At 38.6% G+C, this 25,094-nt stretch overlaps 1 protein-coding gene across 5 annotated transcripts in view; it reads right to left on the bottom strand.

Annotated features, from left to right (window-relative positions):
* LOC134351640 (peroxisome proliferator-activated receptor alpha-like) overlaps positions 1–25,044 on the bottom strand; it is a 73,342-nt gene extending 48,298 nt beyond the window's left edge. The window contains exons 1-3 of one of the 5 annotated variants that reach the window (XM_063058066.1): positions 24,912–25,044; positions 8,984–9,258; positions 2,342–2,581 (exon numbers count right to left, since the gene is read on the bottom strand). In XM_063058066.1, the coding sequence (XP_062914136.1) occupies positions 2,342–2,543 (202 nt within the window). In that variant the 5' untranslated portion in view covers positions 2,544–2,581; positions 8,984–9,258; positions 24,912–25,044. The remainder of the gene's footprint in view (positions 1–2,341; positions 2,582–8,983; positions 9,259–24,911) is intronic. The other 4 variants (XM_063058068.1, XM_063058067.1, XM_063058065.1 and 1 more) reach the window with 4 other exon arrangements.
* Positions 25,045–25,094: the final 50 nt, after the last annotated feature.

The raw sequence follows: 25,094 nt of genomic DNA, 5'->3' as shown, positions 1-25,094 counted from the left end.
ATCCTTAGCACCTACAGTACATCTTGCTCTTGCTTCAACCATCTTCTACAACACTATCAATTTCTCCTAATATCAATCACGCTAATCCCTCCTGTAATTTTTGATCACCTTTCAGGCCTCTTTTCACTATTGATCTATCCCCCAGCCATGTCTCAATCCCTAAGTTCTGATTCACTCCTTATCTCTCTAACTCCAGGAACTAACCCACTGTTCAACCCTTCTGCTACCAGTTCTTAATCCATGCACTGTCAGCCCCCTCAGCTAAGTATCCATCCTCTCTTAAATCTCAATCCACTGATCCTCATCATCTTCTAATACCTATTCCTTCTGCCCTCCAAAATCAACATAATCTTCAAGTACCTTCTTCAAGTATCTATCTAGCTACCCCTTTAATGCACTATGTGAAGTGAACTCAAATTCTCTGATAAGATAGTTGCTTCTGGGATTCTCTACTTTTTCTTTGCAACTGTATTGATGACCTCTAGTTTTGTTCATCTCATAACTGGAAACATTCAGTCTGTCTCTTCTTTTTCAAGAACATCCACTATTTTCACCACTTCCCTTTTAAGTGGTGACCCAGATGATTCACTATTTCTTGAATAATACTAATGTTCAGCTAGCAATTACTCTTTATTGAGTTCCATTGAGCTTCCAGGACAATGGAGGCAATAACATTACCAAAACCATAGTGTTAGACTCTAAACACCAAGGGCAAGATTCAAAAGCCCATGAAAACATTAGTAGGTATTACAATGCGTAACAGTGCAACTGTTCAATATAAAGAGTGGTTCTCTCCACCTGAACCTGGCCAATACTGCATTAGGCTTGTTTGAAAGCAAGAAGCACATGGTTGAAATAGATACTGGCAATCCTATTACAAGTGAATCTGACATGGAGTGAAGAATGTTACAAAATGGCAGGATAGCTCCCATGTTAATAGACCAAGCACTTGGGAAATTGGTGGAAGAGATAAAAAGCTGGTAAGGTATTTTAAACCTTCAGATAAGGCAGTGAGAGCTGACAGCCCCATGGTCAATGTCAGAAATTAACCACTGAATATCTGTTGTAATGCCTCAAGAAGTTCATGACTTCACGCAAATGGTCAGTTAGTCAGAGGACCTTCACATACCATATAATTAGATCAAAACCATTAAACACTAAACCACATCCTAAACACTCAAATGACCAAAAATCTCTATCAATCTGTCCAGTTTGCCTCCTCTTTTTGTCCTTCAATTCCTTCAAAAAATCCAACCCTTCCACTACTTAACACTGCATCCACAGTAAGCAAACTGCCAGCTGCCTATCCTTGAACTTGCACATGGTGGCAGTTATTCAAACACGCCAGCCATATCACCAACTCATCATTTCTATCACTCTTCCAGTATGATGGCATACAATAGGAAACAGCAGGTGTTAACCAGACAAGGACAGTTAAATCTATATATCCTAACCATTCCTCAGTTGGAAAAGCATAGGTCATTATTGAGAAGCCTGCTGTTGAGGCATTGTCTTCTTAAAACAAGGCACATTCTTACCTATACCTCCTTCTACTTCCCTCTCAACCCACACTGATATCTGATTTAAAGTTACAGATAGTGCAGTCATGCTTGGCTCCATGTCTTTCCATCGTAGACGTGTTTTTAAAAAAACTTCATGTATCCATAAAGCATAGCCAGACAAGGCAGTACAATTACTGCAAGACAGTAATGATAACGAAGTCATGTATTTTCATTTAATTTCAGGGTCATGGCCATCAGTTCAGATACCGCATCACTCAGGGGATAGAAAATAAGTGGCATTATCATACGATGTAACACAAGGCAAAAGCAGCTTATAACACCATATCAAAGGAAGGGAAATCAGAGGAACCATTTACAACTGCATGGATAAGACACGATGAAATTGAGATATTCTCCTTAAGAAAGAAAGATATTTGAGAAACTGCCAAAATCAAGAAAAGCTTGTAATTAAGAGCATGCTTCCAATAGCTGTAACATCAATAACCAGCGAATAGAAATTAAGTTAATAAAAAAAGCTAGAAGCACTTGAAAGTGAACTGCATATTGAGTGGGCAGGAATTGGAATATCAATTCAGCAGTAACTATCAAAAATCTGTATATTGGTAGCAAAGTAACAGTGGACAATCTGCATCCCAACAGGCATAAAATTCTGATTGATGATTTTAGGGTTAATATTCGTCTAAAAATTCAAATGCCAGCAGCATCGAATTTGCCTAATTGCAGCTCCCTTATTTTGAACATACAATTTGGTATCACTGACAAATAATATGGACCAGCTCCCAATTAACTAAAAAATAATAATTGAAGTAAACACCTACCTTGTGGAGTCTCATTTGATCCTGGACCATTTCCTGAAGTTAGATTCTCATCAGCACAGAAGGCCTCTGAACTGTTGTCCTCTGTAGACTGTGAAATGTTCTGCACTTTCTCCATTTCCTGTTCCAATTCTCCAGCCAAGGGACTCCCAGAGTCATTTTCAATTGGTGTTAATGGATTAGAGTGGATCTGTGTGTCGACCATTCCAGTTGACACTGTCTGGCAGTACAACACTCATTAGTCTAAAGAAGAAAACATAGTTCAACATTGTATACTGTTAATTAAATTTTCAATCAAAATGAAAACCAGATGTTGCATTTAATAGAATTGTGTAAAACAATATTAGGCAAAGAGAAGATGATGCATTATCCACGATTCCCTAAATATTCCCAATCCATGTCACACAACTTCTAAGTTTAAAAGAAAAAATATTGAAATATATTTTCAAATGTTCCAATTTTCAAAAATTGAAAGTTAAAAAAAAGCTTTAAGAACAACAAGCACATTGTCGTAACAATAACAAACAAGAGAAAATCTGCAGAGCCAGGCAGCACCTATAGAAAAGAGTACAGTTGATGTTTTGGACCGTGACGCTTCATCAGGACAATAAAATGCTTTCAGCTTTTTGCAATGATATTCAATACATTACAGACAAAAAATTGATTTCAGACAATGAGAACATTATTTAAAATATTGATCCAAGTAACTTACAACTTCGAATACAACGTTTACTATTCTTGAAATTTTAAGTCAGGCTTGAAGGTGAATTTAACTCACAAAATAGTAGCTAAATTTACTTTTAAAATAAAAGAATTTTAGATATTAACTGGTTTATGTTGCTTCTAGAGTGAGGCCACAATTTTGTGCATGATGCATGGAGAATATAGGAAGAATTAGCGGCTGGAAAAATCAACTGCTGCAAAATTACCACTTACGAAAGGAAACAAAGTATAGTAACATAAGCAGACACTTAGCCCCTCAAGCTATCACACCCTCCAATAAGATTATGTTTGATTTCTGATCAGACTCAACATTTACATACCTTTGCCCCATATCCTTTATGATCTTTGATTAACATAAGTCTCTTGACCTCACATCCAAAATTTGCAACATTACCAAATTTCTACCAGTCACTTTTTATGTTTTACCTAATTTCTAACTGGGAAGACTGTTTCTAATTTTTTGAATGAGCCACCAATTCCTAGGCACATCAACAAATCTAAATAGTTTTGCCTTACCTAATATCTCCAATTATCACAAAAGCTTTGATCAAATCTCCATATATTTAACCTATATCCTTAGAATAACTTCAAGGTTGTCTAATCATTCCTCACATTTTAATTCTTGGAAATCCAGTACCATCCTGGTAAATCTACACTTTACTTCACATTCAAGTTTATTGTCATTAAACTGTACACATGTATATAGCTAAACAACGTTGCTCAGGGACCAAGGTGCAAAGCACAGTACAGATATTACATACAGCACATAAAGTAATATTAACACAATAATATTAACAGATTAAAGAAAGTATTTTGTACAGGTTCAAATTGATATAAAGTACACATCTGACATATGTTAAATATACAATAGTATACTGCTACTGGCACTGTTACTTAAGTTTAGTTATCATTCAATCATACATGAATATAGCCAAATGGAACAGCAGTCCTCCAAGTCCAAGGTGCAAAACAAATTACCAACAGCAACTTGGATGAGAATGGCTTTGGTCTGATAAGTAAGTTTGCTGAATATACGAAGATAGGTGGCGTTGTAGATACCAAAGCCATTGTTTAAGGACCCAGGGGACATGGATCAGTTTGGAAATAAGGGCAGAAAAGTGTCAGATGGAATCTAATCTAGGTAAGTTTAATGGGTTTAATTTGGATGTACAAGGTGTTGCATTTTGGGGCCATGGGGAATATTGTAAACCAAAGGGACCCAGGAGTACAAATGTATGGTTTCCTGAACTTGGCATCACATGTAGATGGGGTGGTGAAGGAGGCTTTTAGTATGCTTTCCTTCATCAGGCAGGAAATAAAATTTGGATGATATGTTGCAGTTATGCAAGACGTTGGTGCGGTCACATTTGGAACATTGTGCTCAGTTTTGGTCACTCTGCTATAGAAAAGATATGGGCCAAATGTAGGAAAATAGGATTAGTCAAGGACCCCTCCCATCCATCCCACAATCTCTTTGACCTCCTACTGGCAGACAGAAGGTACCACAGGATAAGAATGAGGACTACTAGGCTGGGAAAACAGCTTCTTTCCCCACTCTGTTACCACCCATTATTTACGTCTTCTGGTAAGATGGTGGCGCATTTGGATGCAGCAGCTATCCCAGGTCCAATCAAAGGTGTATTTGTTCATACTGTATGTCATTTTTTTATGATTGTAAGTCACTGCTGGATACTAAGAACATCAAAGTACTACATACTATCCCATCAACAAGTTGCTCGATAGCAATGGAGCTAGACTTATTGCGTACCATTGTTATGTTGTCACCTGGACATGACAAGCACCATTGGACAGTGTGTGGTGCGAGCAAATGTCTTGGTCATTTTCATTGTATTTATTTTAATCCTGTTGGACATTGGTAACGTAGAATACTACAAGTCTGGTTCCCTAGTTCATTGGTGAGACCGACGAGAGAGCTGTGCTGCTTTGGTCTCACCTGTTGCAGCCACCCAGGAGAGAAGATGCCAAGGCAGTGTGGGACAGCTTCTGTGGGGCATGCTGGAATCTGTACTTGGGTTGGGGGCAGGTCCCTCCTATCTGTGCTGCTCTCCAATGTTCACTCAGTGAAAGAACAAGCTGGACTAGACAATTTACTGTCCATTCTACAGTCATGCCACTCAGGGACTTGAGCTGTATTATTTTTTTCCCTTGTGATTGTGGGTTTTTCTGACATTGTAACCATATGTGCTATGTGCAGTATGCAGTTCCAGCCTTGATCCCTGCAGTACAACAATGTTTACAGACTTCCAGTCAGAAAAATAACCCTCCACCAATAACTTCTGCCTCCAATTACCACACCAATTTTGGATCCAATTTGCCAAAACACCTTTGGTGTGCTGCTTTGGATTCCATATACATAGACTTTCTGAACCACCCTATGGAATCTTGTCTATACCTAGTTTTTAAAAATTAGTGTATGTTACATCTACTACCATGCCTTCATTCATTTTCTCATAATCTCCTCAAGCTTATCTCTAAGCACATTTTCCAACCATTTACGATACCTACTACTGATGTAAAGATCACTGGCCTGTCCTGGCTTACACTCAACACTTTTCTCAGACACCAGCAGCTAAAGCCCCATTCTCCATCTTAGCTTCCCATAAGACCATGGGATAGATTTCATCAGGCCTTGGGGATTAGTCTACCTTAATGTCTGTCAGTATCTCTAATATTTACTCTTTCCAGACACATGCGTGTTCCATACTTTCAGCATACATCAGCCCAAACTCTCCATCCTCCCCATCCTTCATTCTAGCAAATACTAATGTGAAATATTCATTCAGGACATCACAAGTACACCCTGACTCCAGATAAGGACTTTCCTTTTTGTCCCTATGGAACCTATTCTTTCCCTAGTGACCCTCAGGATTATCTATAAAAAGTTTTGAAATCCTCCTTAATTCTGTTGGTTAGCACCATTTCATGTTCACCCCCCCAACCCCCCATGGCTTTCTTAAGGGGCTCTCCTATGTAAATCTCAAAAGGACCCACTTGATAACAATTTCCAATATAGGCAACTCACATGTCATGGGGAGGGGGTTATGTTTCTAGAAAACAGATTGTCTTACAAATTCCCATTAAACATTGCTGTGTCATCTGTACATGCATTAAGAAATGTGAGGTAAAACAAATTCTGTATTTATTTAGTACCTTTCTTCAAATTTCATAAAAATGAGTTTCTTGTCCTATCTCAGATTTTTTGGCAGTGATTTGTGAATTCTTTACAGGGATATCTCCATTCTATTACAATAGCTTCATTTACTAATTCCTCAAGGGTATCCTCGCTGAATACTACAGTAATGCTCTCCCCCTAATCTGTATTGCAGCACCTCCTCCCCTTTGCATGAACACCCCCCACACGTGTTCCCGGGAACACTATACCTAGGAACTGTCATTCCTGCCCTTCCCTCAGCCACATTTCCCTGATTGCCACAATATAAAATTCCATGTGTTGATCAATGTCTTCAAACCATCCATTTCACCAGCAAGGCTGTATAAACTAAAATAATTTTAATTAAGTCTACAGGTCCTCTTGTACTCCGCCATTCATTTCTGACTGTTCTGCCAAATGAACTTACTATATATGATTCTTTCTCCCCTCCTGCTACACTATCATTTTTGTATCACCAGTTTAAATCAACTTATTAGCACTGGCAAACCTCCCCACCAGGAAACTGATATTCCTCTAGTTGAGCTGGAACTCATTCTTTCTTGCAGAAGTCACTCTACCTCTAGATGTTAAAAGTGGGGTTCTGCAGGAATCAGTTTGGGGCCACTGTTGTTTCTAATTTACATTAATGATTTGGATAAGCATATAACAAATAAACAAAATTAGGGGGATGGGCTGATAAAATTCAGGCAACAGAATCAATACAGTTAGGTCTAAACAAAATCCAGATGTGGGCAAATAAATGGCAGATGAAATTTAATGTAAGTAAATGTAAAATATTACACATAGCAAGTAGAAATATTAGATATAAATATACAATAGGGGGTCTTGAGTTACAAAGTGCACTGTATGAGAATGATTTGGGTGTTCTGGTAGATCATCACTATCAACATCTAGACAACGCACAGAAATGATTAGGAAGGCTAACAGAATGTTGGACTATATAATGCGCTCAGAGGAGTTCAAGTCTAGAGACATTCTCCTTAAGCTGTATTATGCACTTGGGCCACACCTTGAGTACTGTGTACAATTTTGGTGTCCATGTTTCGTGAGGGATGTGAAGGCACTAGCAAGAGTTCAGAGGAGAGCGACAAGACTTATACCAGCAATACACATAAAAGTTGCTGGTGAACGCAGCAGGCCAGGCAGCATCTCTAGGAAGAGGTGCAGGCGACGTTTCAGGCCGAGACCCTTCGTCAGGCACTCTTCCTTCAGTTAGTCCTGACGAAGGGTCTCGGCCTGAAACGTTGACTGCACCTCTTCCTAGAGATGCTGCCTGGCCTGCTGCGTTCACCAGCAACTTTTATGTGTGTTGCTTGAATTTCCAGCATCTGCAGAATTCCTGTTGTTTGCAGACTTATACCAGATCTGCAGGGCATGAGATATGAAGAAAGAGTGAAAGAATTAAATCTTTTTAGCCTAGACAGACATAGAGGGGACATGATAGAAGTGTTCAAAATCATTGAGGGCATAAGCAAGGCGGATGTGAGCTGCAACTTCAAGATTAATCCATCAATAAGAACATGGGGCCATAGGTGAAGAATGGTTACAGGGAGATTTCAGACTAACATCAGGAAGCATTTCTTTACACAGCAAGTTGTGGACACATGGAACAAAGTACCTAGCTGTGTCGTTGAAAGTAGTACATAAGAGACTTTCAAATATAAACTCAATAGTTATTTCAACACACTATGTGAATGGGCCAAATGGCCTGTTCTTGTCAAAAATGTCCTAATGTACTAATGCACCTCAGAGGAAATTCCAATTATCCACATACGCTAAGTCCCGCTCCCAGCGCAGTTCCCTAGCTATGATTTTGGCTCTTCTCTTTTCTTATTTCTAAGTCAACCACCTCATAGCACATGGACTAATCTTGACATTAATACCCCAGAGGTCGTGCATTTCAACCTTCTTCTGAACTTCCTAAATTCCCTTAAAGGAAACACCACAGGAATTCCTTACATTAAAATCTTACACAAGGACCATGGGATGAACAGTTCTTGGTTTGAGCCATGAACAGCAGAGTTTAGAATGACTGCAAGTTTAACAAAGTATATAGTGGAAGTCTGGACTGTTCCATTCCGAGCATTCCATTGCCAAACATCATTTTGACTCAAAACTTAAATGAGCTAACAAAATAACTACAGTGGCCACAAGAACAGGTGTTAAGTTCTTGTGCCTTTTCGCTATGATACTCAAACCAATAAATATCACATTGCCTGGTAGTCTGCAAATGTTGTGTATTTGCAGGTTTGTTTCTTCAATTCATTCAAGGCTGAATCAGCAAATAATGTGTCAAACCTTAATGCAAATCATGAAGCATATAAACATTACAAAGCAACAGGTACAGATAGATTTATTTAATACTGTGGAACTTGATGTTGCATTATAATGCAAAGCAGACAAAACTCCACAAAATATCAACAGGTTGCCTTATGTAAGTAACAAATCACTGATTTTTTCTGCATTGATTGTATCGAATCTGCACACTGTTTCTGCAAATTTTTATTTCCGTTTCTTTTTTGTGCAGCATTAAGTTCCAAAAGTTTACCTCTTTTATACCAACTTCCACAGCCACAAGAGGGATAATATTTCCAGCTCATTGAATAGTTTATTGATTATTGAGACATGGTTTTTATATACATTTTCAACAGCAAACTCCTTACAGTCTAAATTAATCTATTGTTGTACCTGTTACTATTGATGGTGAGGACATGGCTGAGGACAAATACCTGCGGGTGCACCTGGATGACAGATGCGTGGAGCTCCAACACAGAGACTGTGTACAAGAACAGCCAGGGTCGCTTCTACTTCCTGAAGAGACTGAGGTCTTTTGGAGTATGCAGGCCTCTCCTTCACATGTTCTACCAGTCTGTTGTTGCTAGTACAATCTTCTATGCCATGGTGTGCTGAGACAATGGCATCAACACGAGTGATGCCAGCAGGCTCAATAAACTGATTAGAAAGATCGGCTCTGTTATAGGAGTCAAACTGGACACACTGGAGGCTGTAATAGAACAAAGGACCCTACAGAAAATCCTGGAAATTCTAGACAATGTTTCTCACCCTCTGCATGCCACCTTGGCTGAACAGAGGGGTACTTTTAGTAATAAACTAAGATACCTAACTATGCTGCTCCAAAGAGTGCTTATTGAGGTCATTCTTACCCTTGGCGATTAGGCTCTATAATAAATCAACCTACAGATGGGGAAGTGATGACTCCCTCCTATTAGACTGTATGTGGTAACTTATTTTTTATTCTTTCTAACTTCTCTTCTAATATTTGCATATCTGTGCATGTGGAATGCTACCGTGACACTGTAATTTCCTTTGGGAACAATAAAGTATCTATCTACCTATCTAAACACCACTTTATTACTTGAATTAATTTATTTGCTTCAAACACATCTAAGTGCGTGGATTTGTCTTTCAAATGCTCAAAATGAAGATAAAGTTATACAAGTGCATTCGTTAAACATAGAACTAAGGCAGTAAACACAATTTAGAAAAAAAATACTGCTAATTTCACTCATTAGAACATAGAACACAAGACAGGAACAGGTCATTCAGCCAATGATGTTTGTACCAATTAAACTAATTCCCTCTGCCTAAACATGATCTTTATTTCCCCTCTTCTTTTCTCTTAACACTCATGTATCTCACAGCCTCTTGAACACCACTACTGTATCTGCTTATACCATCAGCCCAGCTGCATTGCAGACATCTACCACTATCTCTGAAAAAAACTTGACCCATACATCCCCTTTAAGGTTTTTTCCCCTCTCATCTTAAATACATGACTTCTGGTATTGACGTTTCTAAACCGGGAAAAAAAGATTCTGACTGTCTATCAATCAATGCCTCTTATAAGTTTTATAAAGTTCTCTCAGGTCCCCTCTCAGCCTAAATGTTCCAGAGAAAATAACCCAAGTTTGTGCAACCTCTCCTTATAAACTTATTCCCTCTAATCCAAGCAACACCTGGTAAACCTCTTCTGCCCCCTTTCCAAAGCCTCTATATCATTCTTGCAATGAGGTGACTAGGATTTCACACGATACTCTAGGTGCAACAGAATCAAAGTTTTACATAGATGCAACATGACTTCCTTACTCTTATGTTCAATATCCTGATCAATGAAGGCAAGCATGCCATACACCAGCTTTACCATCCTATCTACTTACACTTCTATTTTCAGGGAGCTATGGACCAGGTCTCCAAATCCCTTTGTATAATATTGCTGATAATGGTTCAGCTATTAACTGCACACACTGCCCTTACATTTGATCTCCTATCGTGCAAAAGCTCAAATTTGCTGAAATAAAACTCCATCTGTCATTTCTCCACCCATATCTATAACTGTACAATAGCCTGTTGTATCCTTTGGCAGCCCTCTACACTGTCCACAGTTCCATCAATGTTTGCGTCACCTGCAAACCTACAAACTCACCCATCTAATTTTCATCCAAGTTAGTTATACATCTGTGGCCCCAGCATCATTCTCTGCACAACACCACTGACCCATGGACCTCCAACCTGAATAACACCCTTCCACCATTACCATCAGTCTTCTATATGCAAACCAATTCTGAATCCAAACTACCACGTCAGCATGGATCCCATGCATCTTAACCTTTTGGATCAGCCTACCATAATGGATCTTGTGAAATGCCCTACTGAAGTCCATGTGGACAACATCTACTCCCCTTTTATCAATCACCTTTGTCTTTTTCTTAAAACCTCAATCAAGTTTGCAAGGCATGATCTTCCTTGCTCTGCACAAAGCCATGCTGACTGTCCCTAACCAGGCCAAGTTTTTCCAAATGCATGTAAATCCCATCACTAAGATCTCCAATAGCTTCCTTACCACTGATGGGAGGCCAACCAGACTGTAATTTCCTGTATCATCCCTATTTATCTTCTTGAACAAAGAAACAACAGTGGCTGCTCTTCATTCTTCCAGGACCTCATCTATTGCTATTGTGGATACAAAGATCTTCATCAAGGCCCTAGCAATTTCCTCTCTTACCTCCTTCAATAATAAGTTACCCTGCTTCTTGATATTTGTAATTGAATAACATTGTTAGAAGATCTGAATAATCACAACAAATCATGCTGTAATTTCAATAGTGAACTACAGTTTTCATTTAACTTTCACCCATTTTAGTTCAGAATGTGGAATTTGTTTATTTTTATATTAATTTGAAATAAATGCAATACTAAGATCTAGGCAAATGCTACATATAAATTACATCCAAACACCAGAGGAATTTTCAATAAAACAATACCAATATAACAGAATATAAGAAAATCATAGTATTACAGGCTCTTGATACTGGCATACTTGTTTGAATTGTAAAAATACATTTAAATAATAGCCAAGTTTTGTAATTTGAGCCTAGCTGGAATTAGGGTTTTTTTAAAAAATACAAAAACATCTTTGTTTTGATTTCCCTTGAGCTGTATTAGGAGTAAGAGTATATGAAAAAATAATTCCTTGGTCAAAGAAATAATAAGAACATGCAGGATTTCCAAACATTATGTGTGAATGGAATTTTTAATACAAAATATACAAAGTATAATCTATGCCTATTACAAGATAATTTTGGACAATTATATCTTCAGATTATGGCTAGTAAGAGTATTCCACCAGTGTATACAATATTAATAATTAGAATCACAATATACTACACAGAAACAGGCACTTTGGCCCAACTTGTCCATGCCAACCAGTACCTTCCTTAGCTAATTCTATTTCCCCACATTCCACTAAGCCTTTTCTATCTACATATAGTAGCTGTCTAAATCTCTTTTAAACATTGTAATTTTACCCACCTCTACGACATCTCATTCCATATACCCACCGTTCTCTATGTGAACAAACCTGCTTCTCAGATCCCCCTTAAATTCTTCTTCTTTTACCTTAAACCTCAGCTCTCTAGTTTTTGTCTCCTCTACCCTGAAGAAGGTTATGACAATCTATCTTATCTATGTCCTTCATGACTTTATATACCTTTGTACGTTCACCTCTCTGCCTCCTTTGCACAAGGAAAAACACTTCCACATTACACAGTCTCTCTTTATAATACAAAGCCTCCAGTCCTGACATCTTTTCTGCATTTGCTCTACCTTAATCACACCCTTCCTATAGTATGTTGACAGAACCATACACGATATTCCTGTTCTGATCTCACCAGATCTTGTACAGTTGTGAAACATGACATCCCAACTCTTATACTTCTATATTGTCTGATAAAGGCAAACATGACATATGCCTTCTTTATCACCTTGTCTATCTGTATCACCACTTTCAGGGAATACATACCCCTAGATTTCTGTTCTTAACACTCTTCAAGGCCCTGTCATTCACCGTGTATGTCCTGCCCTGCTTTGACATCCCAAAAAGAAAAAATTAACCCTCGACTGAGTTAAATTCCATCTGCCATTCCTTGGTTCACTTTCACAGTTGATCCAGATCCTGCTGTAACCTTAAGATAATATTCTTCACCACCTACCACACTAAGAGCATGGAAATTAACTCACCATTCAAGCACCATGGTACCCATTATTTTTCATCCTTTCATTGATGACACACATCAAAAAGCTCATGCAAAGATGAAATCATTTGGAATCAAGTTGGGGTCAAACCTTGCACAAACATACATGGTTACCATAGATTATTCCAACTCCAGGATATTGCTGTAAGCGGTACACACGGTCCAATTATCTTCAGATGTTTCATTAAAGGCCTTCATTCCATTTGAAAGACAGAGAAGTGTGGATATTCATTGAATACTGTACAATGAAGTATTCAATTACATTTCAAACACCTTGGGTAAAATAAATCAGTCACTAACCGGTAGTTAACAGCATAGTATGTGATGTTAATCACTCATGAACAAAAAACTCAACAACTTTGGTGACTACAAAGGTGAGTCCGAGGTTAACTATCTTACAGCAACTCATCCCTCGAAACTTGATAGTCTTTTCACCATCTAGAATGTTCCAATCAGAAGCGTGATAGAACTGTCATAAATTGCACAGTTGAATGCAGCTCCAATAATAGTCAAGAAGGTCAGTATCATCAAAGACACAACGGTTGCCTGAACATCAACCCATTCTCTTACCTAAACGTTCATTCCCTTTGCCAAGGGTGCACATAATTGCATTATGTGCCATCTACAAAAAGCACTGGTTAATAACCCAGACTACTCTGACAGTACTTATCAAATGGATGACCTCCAACAGAAACAAGGGCAAGGGCAGCAGGCACACAAAAGTATCAACCTCCACAAGGCTCTTCTCCAAGTCATACAACATTCTGACTTTGAAATATAGTACTCTGAAATATCTTTTCCAACCTGACAAAGCACCATCACCAAAATGACTGAAACATTTAAGGCAGTGGACCATTTCTACCACCAATTAAAGAAGAAAAGCCCTTTGCCAATGATGTTCACATCAACAGGATTGTAAAATTGATCTTCAATTCAAAATCAAATGGAATTTATGCATTGAAAAACTGCTTGTAAATTATTTGCTAAAAATATCTAACATGTATAAACTATCAACTACTATAAACAATAAGCTAAGTTGCACTGTGAGACACAAAACATTATTTAAAATAGGCTATTGTCCAGATAATGCCTATTTACTTAGACAACATATTTAAAAGGTGATTCACAGGAGTAACTGCAGACAATGACTTCAGATTTCCCCAAAAGTAAACTGAAATAAATTTCTCGTATGAACACCAGAGAAATAGTCTGAAGATTTAGAGAGAGTGGAAAGGTCAGCAAGGTGGGAAACTAAATCAGCACATTTACAGATGACACCAAGATAGGGGTCATAGTGGATAGAAAAGCTTGCAGCGTGATCTGTAGCAGCTGAAAAAATGGGCTGAGAGATGGCAGATGGAATATAATACAGACAAGTGTGAGGTGTTACACTTTGAGAGGTCAAACCAGTATAAGACTTACACAGTGAATGGTAGGGCACTGAGGAGTGTGGTAGAACAAATGGATCTGGGAATACAAATCCATAATTCCTTGAAAGTGTTGTCACAGGTATACATGGTTGTAAAGCGAGCTTTTTGGAACATTGGCCTTCATAAATCAGAGTACTGAGTACAGGAGCTGAGATGTTATGTTGGAAGTTGTATAGGACGCTGCTGAGACCTAATTTGGAATACTGTGTGCAGTTCTGGTCACAAGAAAGTTACCAATAAGATTAAAAGAATACAGAGAAAATTTACAAGGTTGTTGCCAGGACTTAAGGATGTGAGTTATAGGGAGGTTGAATAAGTTAGTACTTTACACTCCGGAATGTAGGAAAACAAGGGAGATTTGATGGAAATAAGGGGTATACAAAATCAGGAAGGGTATAGACAGGGTAAATGCAAGCAGCAGGCTTTTTCCATTCAGGCTAGGTGAGAATAGAACTAGAGGTCATAGGTTAAGGGCAAAAGGTGAACTATTTAAGGGGAACCTGAAGAGGAACTTCTTCCCTCAGAGGGTGGTCCAAGTATGCAACAAGCTGCCAGTGGAAGTGGTGGATACAAGTTTGTTTTCAACATTTAAGAGAAGTTTCGATATATACATGAATGCGAGGGGTATAGAGGGCATGGTCCAGGTGCGGGTCAATAGGACTAGACAGAATAACAGACTGACACAGTCTAATAGTTGTAGGGTCTGTTTCTGTGCTATAATGTTGTACACTATGACTAATGATATGGAAGCAGGTACCACCAGTCTACAGGTGGGAACCGCCACTACTGTCAGTGTCAGTTACGGGCAGTGAGTAATTGAGAGTATTGTGGATCTTTCTGGAGTAGTAGGTATACCCACACACAACACTGTAGGTAGCTTTCTGACTATGACTAGATACAAGCATGAAACCAGTTGAGTATGATCTTACCCAACTCAACAAAGTGGGAGACATTGGAGGAGGGCTGGATAGCAAACTATGTCAAAGGCAGCACTAAATTTCATAAGGAAAAGGAGTGAAACCTTCTCTTTGCTATAACCATTTGGAATAGTATTGTTATCTATGATGGAAGTTTTTGACACTCTCATCAAGATGAAGACCTCTGCAGAATGCTTGGCAATGGTTATAACATGGTTAAAAATCTTGGAGAGAAAAGGAACTTAGAAGTGGAGTGATGGTTTAGAACACATCTCTTTTTTTGTATAGAGCAATTACAGCAGCTCATTAAAGAGTTGTTAGCACTGGATCCTTCAAACCATTACAGAACATGTTCAGACATTTTTCTCCACTTGCGCTGACAGCACAATTCAGAATAGAAGCTTACATGTGAAAAATAACCGGGAAGTCAAAGAAATCATGCCTCAATGCATTAGATAAAGTGACAGACCCATTATCTTTCTTTCACATATTCAGCATTTGAATCTCTGGATCTGAACTGACTGACTGAACATATTCAATGGCTGGAGTAGAAAAGAATTTCATTTATAAATGCTAAAATAAAAATGGCAATTAGAGCTATGAATTAGGATACTTTGGGTAATTTATCAGCTAAATATCCTCAAACTTAAAACTGTTCCTAACATGGATGTTTTACTGTTGTTTCAAGAGAAAAATCAATTTTCTATTCTTAATGGTTTGGAAAAACTGGCTAGATCAATCAAACCCACACAATAAAACTCCTGTTAATCAATCACTGACCAGCCCTGATAACCATCATGGTGAAACTTGCAGCCAGTGAGTGGAAAAAGTAGACACGTATCAACCAAATTTCAAGGTCAGTCTCCAGTTTTAATCTGCCAGCACTCTAGTATTTTAAAATGCAAATTGTATACCACAATCCAATTTCTTATTTAAACTTTCAGAAGATTGCTAGGAATCTAGTGCTCAAAATAGTAGTATGCAATGTGTCAGGGTGAATGAGTTTACTTAAATTGATAAGGGTGAACAGGTTCATTTAGACAAACAAGTGGGGGCTGGTAAGAGCCAAGCCAAAAATCAGCAGTGATACTACATGGCAAACAACTGCAACATGGGAATACTGCTTTCAGTTCACTGAGGGCAACATTTAATTTAGGAGTTCACTATATACATAATTTATTAATAGTTGACTGGATTAACATGACACCTTCTGAGCTTCTTGCTTCAAATATATCAACAAGGATTAAGATTAGAAGAAAGTAACATGGATGGCATACAAGGTTAAGTATTGCTGTAGTCACCTGCTTTCAGATATTAAGAATGCAGGAAGTCTTGGAGTTACAAATGTGATCCATCTTTGAACTCTATATGGAATTAGATGCAGGATCTGGCAGACCACTGACTTTAATCAGGAACTCCAGGCCTGCAGATTGGCAAGCAAAGGAGAAGGCAACCAATCACTCAAAATTATTTAATGTTCATTATTTTTCTCTTATCTGTCTGTCAAGGTAATCAGTGGCATTCAGAACAGAAAGCACAACACTGAAGCATAATCAAAACTGACACTCTGCCACCTTAATGCAAAGGGCAAGTCGGATCAGTTCTCTGTATATGGCTCAGGTGAATGAAGGGTAAACATGGACTAAGGGATTGCAGTGTGTGACTGGAAGGTAAAGAAACAAAGCAATAATTATTACCACATGGGACAGAAGGAAAAAGGGCTATTAATCACCTTATTCGTGAAATTTATACTGGTTTGTTTAACCCGATCTGCTACATCTATTCCTAACTAATATATTACTATTATCAGATCTATCAATATTATCTGTTTGCATATTTCATATTTCCTTATGACTTAGGAGACTATTTCAGCTCATCAAATTTATGCCAGTCATAGATCAATACTATTTCCAATATTCTCCCTAAGATTCCTCTGCCCGCGAGGACAATTTATTGTGACATGTCTTTAGGATTGGGACATGTATCCAGAAGGAAAGCTAAGCAGTCACAGGGAGAAGTTGCAAATTCCAAACATGCAGCACTGGAGGTCAAAATTGAACCCGGTAGCTGGAGCTGTGAGGAAGCAGCTCTACTAGCTGTGTTATTATGAAGAGTAAAGGTAAAATTTAAACTGAAACTGACATGTCATTATAAATTGCAAGTACACTTCTGCAATTACTATACAATCTGATTAAGTGTGGTATCGTTACCGTACATATTGTTAAACAAGGCAATCTACTAATATGAAACCACCAATTTCTTTATTGACTGGAAAAGATCTGTCACCAAATGATTTTAGAGATCTCTACAACTGTTTGCCAAAATGTGGCAGGTTTTAATACCCACTGTCATCATGGCATCTCTAGTGCAGGAGGAATGCAAGGCAAATTATCTCAGAGGTTGCGCTTTCACAGCAGAAGATTATATTCAACATCTTCGACTCCTCCATCTTGATATATCATATATAATACATGACAAGGAGGTACAATTTAAAGGAAAAAGTTTTAAGAGGAAAAGCTTTGGAATATAAATGCACTACCTACAGATGCAGTGGAAGCAAGTTCCATTGGAAGAGAAAGGTTAGGTGCTGCCTTAATGGATGACGGATGAAAGTAAGGAAGGATTTTCAAGTGATCTGGGTATGCAGTTAAGGAAATTAATTTGTGGTACTGTGGGAAAATAGCTGGGAAATACAACTTAGATTAGATTAGATTATGAGGACACTCAGTCCTCGTTTATTGTCATTTAGAAATGCATGCATTAAAAAATGATACAATGTTCCTGTGGTATGATATCACAGAAACACAAGACAGACCAAGACTAAAACTGATAAAAAACACATAATTATAACATATAGTTACAACAGTGCAAAGCAATACCGTAATTCAATAAAAGCAGACCATGGGCACGGTAAAAAAATGTCTCAAAGTCCCGATAGTCCATCATCTCACGCAGACGGTAGAAGGAAGAAACTCTCCCTGCCATGAGCTTCCACTGCCGCAAACTTGCCGATGCAGCATGCTGGAAGCACCCGACTACAATCCAACTCTGAGTCCGTCTGAAAACTTTGAGCCTCCGACACCGAACACCGAGCACCATCTCTGCCGAGCGCTTTGACCCCGGCCCCGGCCGCCAAGCAACAAGCAAAGCCGAGGATTCGGGGCCTTCCCCTCCGGAGATTTCGGATCACACAGTAGCAGTGGCAGCGAAGCAGGCATTTCAGAAGTTTCACCAGATATTCCTCTGCGCTCTCACGTCTGCCTCCATCAAATCAGAATTGTGCACGGCCTCCTACTTGACAGATTACAGATATTCATCACCGGAGAGACAGCGCGCGCTGCATCGCACCGCCATCTTCTCCTCCTTCTTACAGGATTTCTTTACATACGGACAGTAAGTATTTAATGACTTTCTTCTGTGACATGTTTCAATAACTCGTGGACTAGGCATACAATACAGTGACAGCCAGCAATGGCATAAACTTTGTACAAAGTCCTCCTCATGAACTTACGTAAATGTTCTTGAAATAGGTGAGATGTCTCACTGGTTGGTGAAGCAATGTCCTGGCATAATTATTAGAAAGTCAAATCTTTCATTTGAAATCTCAAGCTCATTCACATAATATATACAAACAAAAATGGCATAAAAGGGAAGAGACTTAAGAATAACAATAAGAACTTTTTATGCAATGAGTGGTTGGAATCTGGAATGCACTGCAGCTGATGTGGTGGAGGGCAGGTTCCATTATATCCGTCAAGAGGCAACTAGATACATACATTCAAAAACATTTGCAAGGCCATGGAGAAATGATCAAGAGGTGGAATGAGAGTGTTGCTGCAGTAGAGAGCTGATGTAGAAATGATAGTGCAAATCACATCCATCTGGCAACAGATGATCCACAACAGCTGATGAAATAATTCTAAATAGTTAAGAGGGAGAAACCCTGGAAAGCTTCAATGATGAACCTGAACTCCATAAACTCTCAGATTATCAGAGCAAATATTGGCAGGGAAATCTATAGATTACCACATAACTGTTGGCAGGGATGAAATGGAATGCCCACAGCAATTGGAAGAAACATAGAAGCAGTGGTATACGTACATACTCAGGACAGTACACTTCAATATTCATCCAGGATGGTTCAGTAGAATCCTTACTGGAACAAGAAAAAATGCACTAATGGGCAAGCTGAGCCAGCCAAGTCCCAGAGAACATAGCTGCAGGACAGGACCTGCAAAAGGTGGTAAAAGAAGCAAAGAGAATAATAAAGCCATTTGATCTGCTGGTTAACAATCCAGCTACTCACAACATCCATTTGTGGCATTGTACAAACCAATTACAGAAAAATAGTGTTTCATGACAAAAAAAAAACCCCACAATCTTCGTGGAGAAGAATCCTTGTTATACCAAGGACATTCATTTTTCTGTGGTACTAAAACTCGGCTAAATGAGATTGATTCAGAATAATTCAAGTAGCAGTAGATAATCACTATCTCAATCATTGATAAAGTATCAGTAGGTGTTGTTCTCAGTGCTACAAAACAGCACTTATTCACAATAGTTCAATTACAAATCAAAATCATAAGATTCTGCAGTTGCTCTAGACATGAAGGAACACACACAGAATGCTGGAGGAACTCAACAAGTCAGGCAGCATCTATGGGGGCAATAAACAATCGAAGTTTTGGGATGAGACCATTCACCAGGACTGGAAAGGAAGAGGGCAGAAGTCAGAAGAAGGTGGTGGGGAAAGGGAAGGGGTAAGCAAGGATGGGGGGAGAAATTAGCATAAGTTAGAGGAATTAATCTGGGGGCTTCCCAGACAGAATATCAGCTGTTGCTTCTCCCACCCGAGTTTACTCTCATCATGGCAGCAGAGGCGGGCATGGACCCTCATGTCAGAATGTGAATGGGAAGTTGAACTGAAATGAATAGCCACATGGTGGACAGTGTGGAGGTGCTTGATGAAGTAGTTCCCCAATCTGCATTGGGTCTCAAAGATGTGGTGGAGGCCACACTGGGAGCACCAGATAAAATAAATGACCACAACAGACTCGTAGGTGAAGCATTGTCTTGACAGGAAGGACAGTTCGAAGCCCCAAATGGTAATGAGGGAGGTGTAGGTGTAATTACAAATGCTCAGTTTTGTCTCGCAAAGACCAGACAGCCTCAAGACGTTATCAGAGCTACCAGAGACATGCAAAGGAGATATGGTAAAAGAAGATACAAGTGAAGTAAGAGTGGCTGCCATTGATATAAAGGCAGCATTTAACTGCATGGCATCAAGTAAACCCTGGAAAACGGTTCACTAGGCACTCCTGGCACTAAAACAGATGGCCATCACTGACGGAGATCAATAATTCCAGACCCAGGACATTGCTGCAAAGCCCCTTGGGCTTAAAATCTTTAGCTGCTTCATCAATAACTTTTCCTCCAACTTACCATCAGAAGGAGTGAAGGGGTGATGTTTCATGATCACATGATGTACAAGTCTGGTTGCAGTTCTTCAAGTAACAAGCATTGTATATGGAGAAATAGCTGGAAAACTTTTAAGTTTGGGCTGATAGGTGGTACCATCCAAACAAAAGGCAATGATCATTCCAATTATTTCACTAGACATTTAAACAGTATTAATTTTGCTGGTCCCCTAGCATACAGTATTGTGGGAAATATCATTGGTCACATCTTGTCAATGAATAAAATAGTCACTAGAAATTTGTGATTTTCTCTAATGCACTACTGCTTCTTTCAGAAGTACAATGTCTCCAGATATTTAATAGAAGTCAGAAATTGTAGTGTGGCAAAACCAATTAATCCTCCAATTCAACCTATAAAAACCTGCCTGCTCATTGGAATGTTGCAGTGAATAGTACTGCGCTTGTGACACTAACAAGGTTACACAAACTTAGTGCATTGTTCCTCCCAGCCCTCCCAAAGCAAGATTTAATTTGTTTTATTTTAACTATTACCTTAACATAAGTAATAATGTTTCTCTTTAGACCTAATGCCAATAGTTTTTTTTTAAAGTTTTGCATATCCTAGCAATCTTCCAGACCTACAATAGATTCTTCCTCAGTTAATGATTAAGAGTTACTTTGTAAATATAAAAACATGTAGCACAGCCATATGGTCATTCAGCATACAACCACTAGACACTAGATCTAGCCCACAGATAAGCATTAAAAATGGAAATTTTATCTTCTGAATCCAATGGAACTTAGCTAGTATCTCTGTATTTATTGTGATGATTTGCATCATATGTCAATTATGATTATTCTATAACAGGGGTTCCCAACATTTTTTATGCCATGGACCAATAGCATTAAGCAAGGAGTCTATGGACTCCAGGTTGGGAACCCCTTTCTATAACAATATTAACTTGTAAAATTGAGAGCTTCCAAACCTCTCTCTGTAACTCGTATCAACATATTCATCCAAGTACTTAATAACTATAATGATACAGGAGGCTGTTCTGATCACTAGGTCAATGACAACCCCAAGGAGAGCAATCCACTTTCCCCTCCTCTTTTCCTGTATCCCATTAAGTTATTCTCTCACACACCTCCATCAGCCCCACATAAATTGTTTTATCATCAACCTACACCAAGGGGTAATTTATCGTAGCCCATTAACCTACCTGCACGTTATTAAGATGTGGAAAGATATTCGAGCACACAGAGGAAAAACATACCATCACAGAGAGAAATGCAAACTTTACACAGGAAACAACTGATAGTGGGACTAAACCCAAATTGTGAAAAGAGAGGCAGCAGCAAGCTCCATCCTGTGTTCCAAAATGAGTTCCTGTCTGATTTAACTACTCCACCAGTAGTTAACATTGCCAGGATCCTAAACTCTGCAATTTTCTCCAAAAAGCTCTCTGCTTCTTTAACACCCTTTCCCCCTTTAATAGATTCCAGGAAATCTACCACCAGGCAAGTTTTTAGTTGCCTGCCACAAATCTTTTTGCTGTCACTTAGGATCAAACATCTGCTTGATAAGACATCAATGAAGTGCCTTGGAATACCTCTGCCACATTAAAGGTGGCACACAAATGGATGTTCTTCCATAGTAAGGGTCATTAACTTAGGCATGGAATAAAATCAAACTTCCAGATATTGAATGAGTTCAGAGAGTTTTAAGTCACTAACCTTGATTATAGAAGTTATAAATATTATTGATTCTGCATAATTTATTTACCACTGTATATAATTATTTACAAAATCTCTTGAAAATAGTGGAGATGTCTATAAAGAATCAGTTCAAAGAAATTTAACAATTATTAGTTTAAAGAAAGTAATGGGACTGAAAGGTAATAAATCCTTACAACCTCATTATCTGTATCCTCGGGCTTTGAAGGAGGCAGCAATGGAGATAGTAAATGCATCAGCTATCATCTTTTAGAATCCCATATTTTCTCAAACAATTCCCACAATTTGGTATGTTAAAAGGAAATGGGTGAAAAGCAGGGACCTGTAGATGAGTTAACCTGCTATCAATAAATGAGGAAGATTCTAAAATGAAGCAGAAAATAATATGTAGATTTGCCAGAGTCAACACTGACTTGTGAAATGGAAATCATTTTTGACAAATCTGTCAAAGCTGTAACTGCAGGAGAAGAATTGATGAAGACAAACCAGCCAACGCCCTTATCAACAAATTTCTTTTAATCATTATTTTCAATCTATATCCTGGTAAGGGATCTAATTTAGACTTCCTCCCCAGTGAACCAGAAAAGTAAAAAGCTTTTTTAAAGATTGTTGATTTTTTCCACAATGGACTCAGTGCAATCCATTAAACTTCTGCACAATTCAGTCAATACCAAAATAAGACTCTTCTACTTTCCCCTGCCAATAAAGAAAAATCAAAATCCCAATCTAAACAATAATTTGAGATGATCTTGTAGCTTTCCACAATATGAGTTTCAAGAGTCATAGAAAACTTTTTGTTGTATAAGTTCTTTATATCTAGCCTTATGATCTTATTTCTTAAAAGTATGGATAAATTTCTGTTTAAAAGGCGCCACAAATGAAGACAATGACAGATGTTAAATAGTCTTCAATGCTCTACAAATGACTAAGAAATTTAGTATCTATTGTAATGTAACAAATATAATACCCAATTTGTATTGAGCAACATTTGTAACAAGATGATAATGATCACCTAACTTACTGTTTATGAAGTTAAGTTGGGTTTAAATATTTGCTATGATCCTGGGGATACTATTCTTCCAAATAATTCCACAGGATCCAAGGGGTTAGAGAAAGTTTAATGTTTCAAATAAAAGACCGCAGTGAGGCGTTTCCTCAATGATGTACTAGAAAGTGGACCTAGACCTCTGTGCCCAAGTCTCTAGTTGGAAAATAAGCCTTAAGCTCAAAATAGCTATAATCAAGAAGTAAGAGCATTGCCAAATTAAGTAATCTTAAATAAATTAATTTATCAACTGTCTGCTGTATTTACTGTATTAAATGCTGCTTTTACGTGAACACTTTTTACTTGAAGTTGTATTATTCATATATCAGACTATAATTCATAAATTGACAGTTTTTATTATGTATACTATTTTAGGTTTATCTGGTTATATTCCTGTGACATCTAAAGGGGTAATCACAAATCTGGACCTTTCATATTAAAAACAGTAAAATTATACTTTGTTGAATAACTACTGCCCAGTTTAAAACAGTTAAATACCAGACAGAGGTGTGAATTGGTAACAGGTATTCAACAAGTTCATTCATCTGCAATTTTTCAAACCCAAAGTTAGTATTAAAGATGTTCTTTTCAGGAATGATCAACAATTTATATCAAAACATGTGGCATTATTCATAAAATCAATTTAATTATGTGTTTATTTTAATTGAAGCCTTGAATTTGCGTCTTTTGTTTTTGCAAGAGATTTAATTCATAAAATTATTTGATATATAATCCATTCCTAATTTTCAACAGATGTTTTTCTATAGGTGTCTAGTTTTTGTCCAGATTTTGTAAAGCTTTTGTCACCAACTCAACTATTATATTTGATCTGGACTTTGCGATAAATAAATTTAATTTTCAAGTGGTTAATTTAAAAAGAGCTGTCATCTAAACATACAACCACGGTTCTGAAACTTTTAAACAAGGTCTAAGCAATGAAAGTTTGCGCAATTTAACTTTCCGATCGATAGATATTTGGGACGGATTATAAAATAGCTAAGTCTCCTTCCTTAAATATTAACTCTGCAACCTATCCAATTCCTGATCACACTCTAAAATTAAAATAAAGGCAAAAATAATCACTGGTAAAATTTGACCTGGTCTATTATTTTTAGTCATTTGTCCTTTCAAAAGCAGAGAAAGGAATAGACCAACGCCAAGTCGAGGCGCCACTGGCTCCCGCCAGTGTGGAGGGATGAACGCCAGGTTAGTTTGGACCAGTGTTTGGGTCTCGGTGGTGCACCTGCAGCAACAAAACACTCAACCTATGACACCGCAAGCCGGACAAGTACTTGACAGGAAGTCTGGTGAAAGTCCTGCCGCCAGCAGCCTTGCGCATTTTGTGCGAGCTGCTTCTCTCGGGCTCCCACTATCCACGCAGCCAGCCGTTTACAGGAATGGCAGACATCTCAGCGGTCTGCCAATCACCTGCCACCCGCACTCAGTCACATTACCAACGGCCGTGCGGGACTGCAGCTGTTTATTGTCCCTCTCCAACACCCAAGTTTCATATCCCGTCGACTGATCCGAGCAAACGTGTTGCTTCCCGTGCCGAGCCCTCACCTCCGCGGAAGCTGTCGCTCGGCGGCTGGTCGAGCGGTCGCCGGACGCTCGAGGCAGATTCGGGAGCACGGTCCGGCCGCCTCGCGCTGTTTACCAATTTTTTCCTTCCAACAACCACCGGGCTTGGGCTGACAGACGGAAGTGACGCGCCACGGCCGAGCCGCGGGGAGGAGAGGTTCGCAA

The sequence above is a fragment of the Mobula hypostoma genome, chromosome 9 (genome assembly GCF_963921235.1).
Source record: "Mobula hypostoma chromosome 9, sMobHyp1.1, whole genome shotgun sequence".
NCBI lineage: Eukaryota > Metazoa > Chordata > Chondrichthyes > Myliobatiformes > Myliobatidae > Mobula > Mobula hypostoma.
The sequence above is the reverse complement of the archived record's forward strand: the minus strand, read 5'-3'. Positions and strand labels throughout refer to the sequence as shown.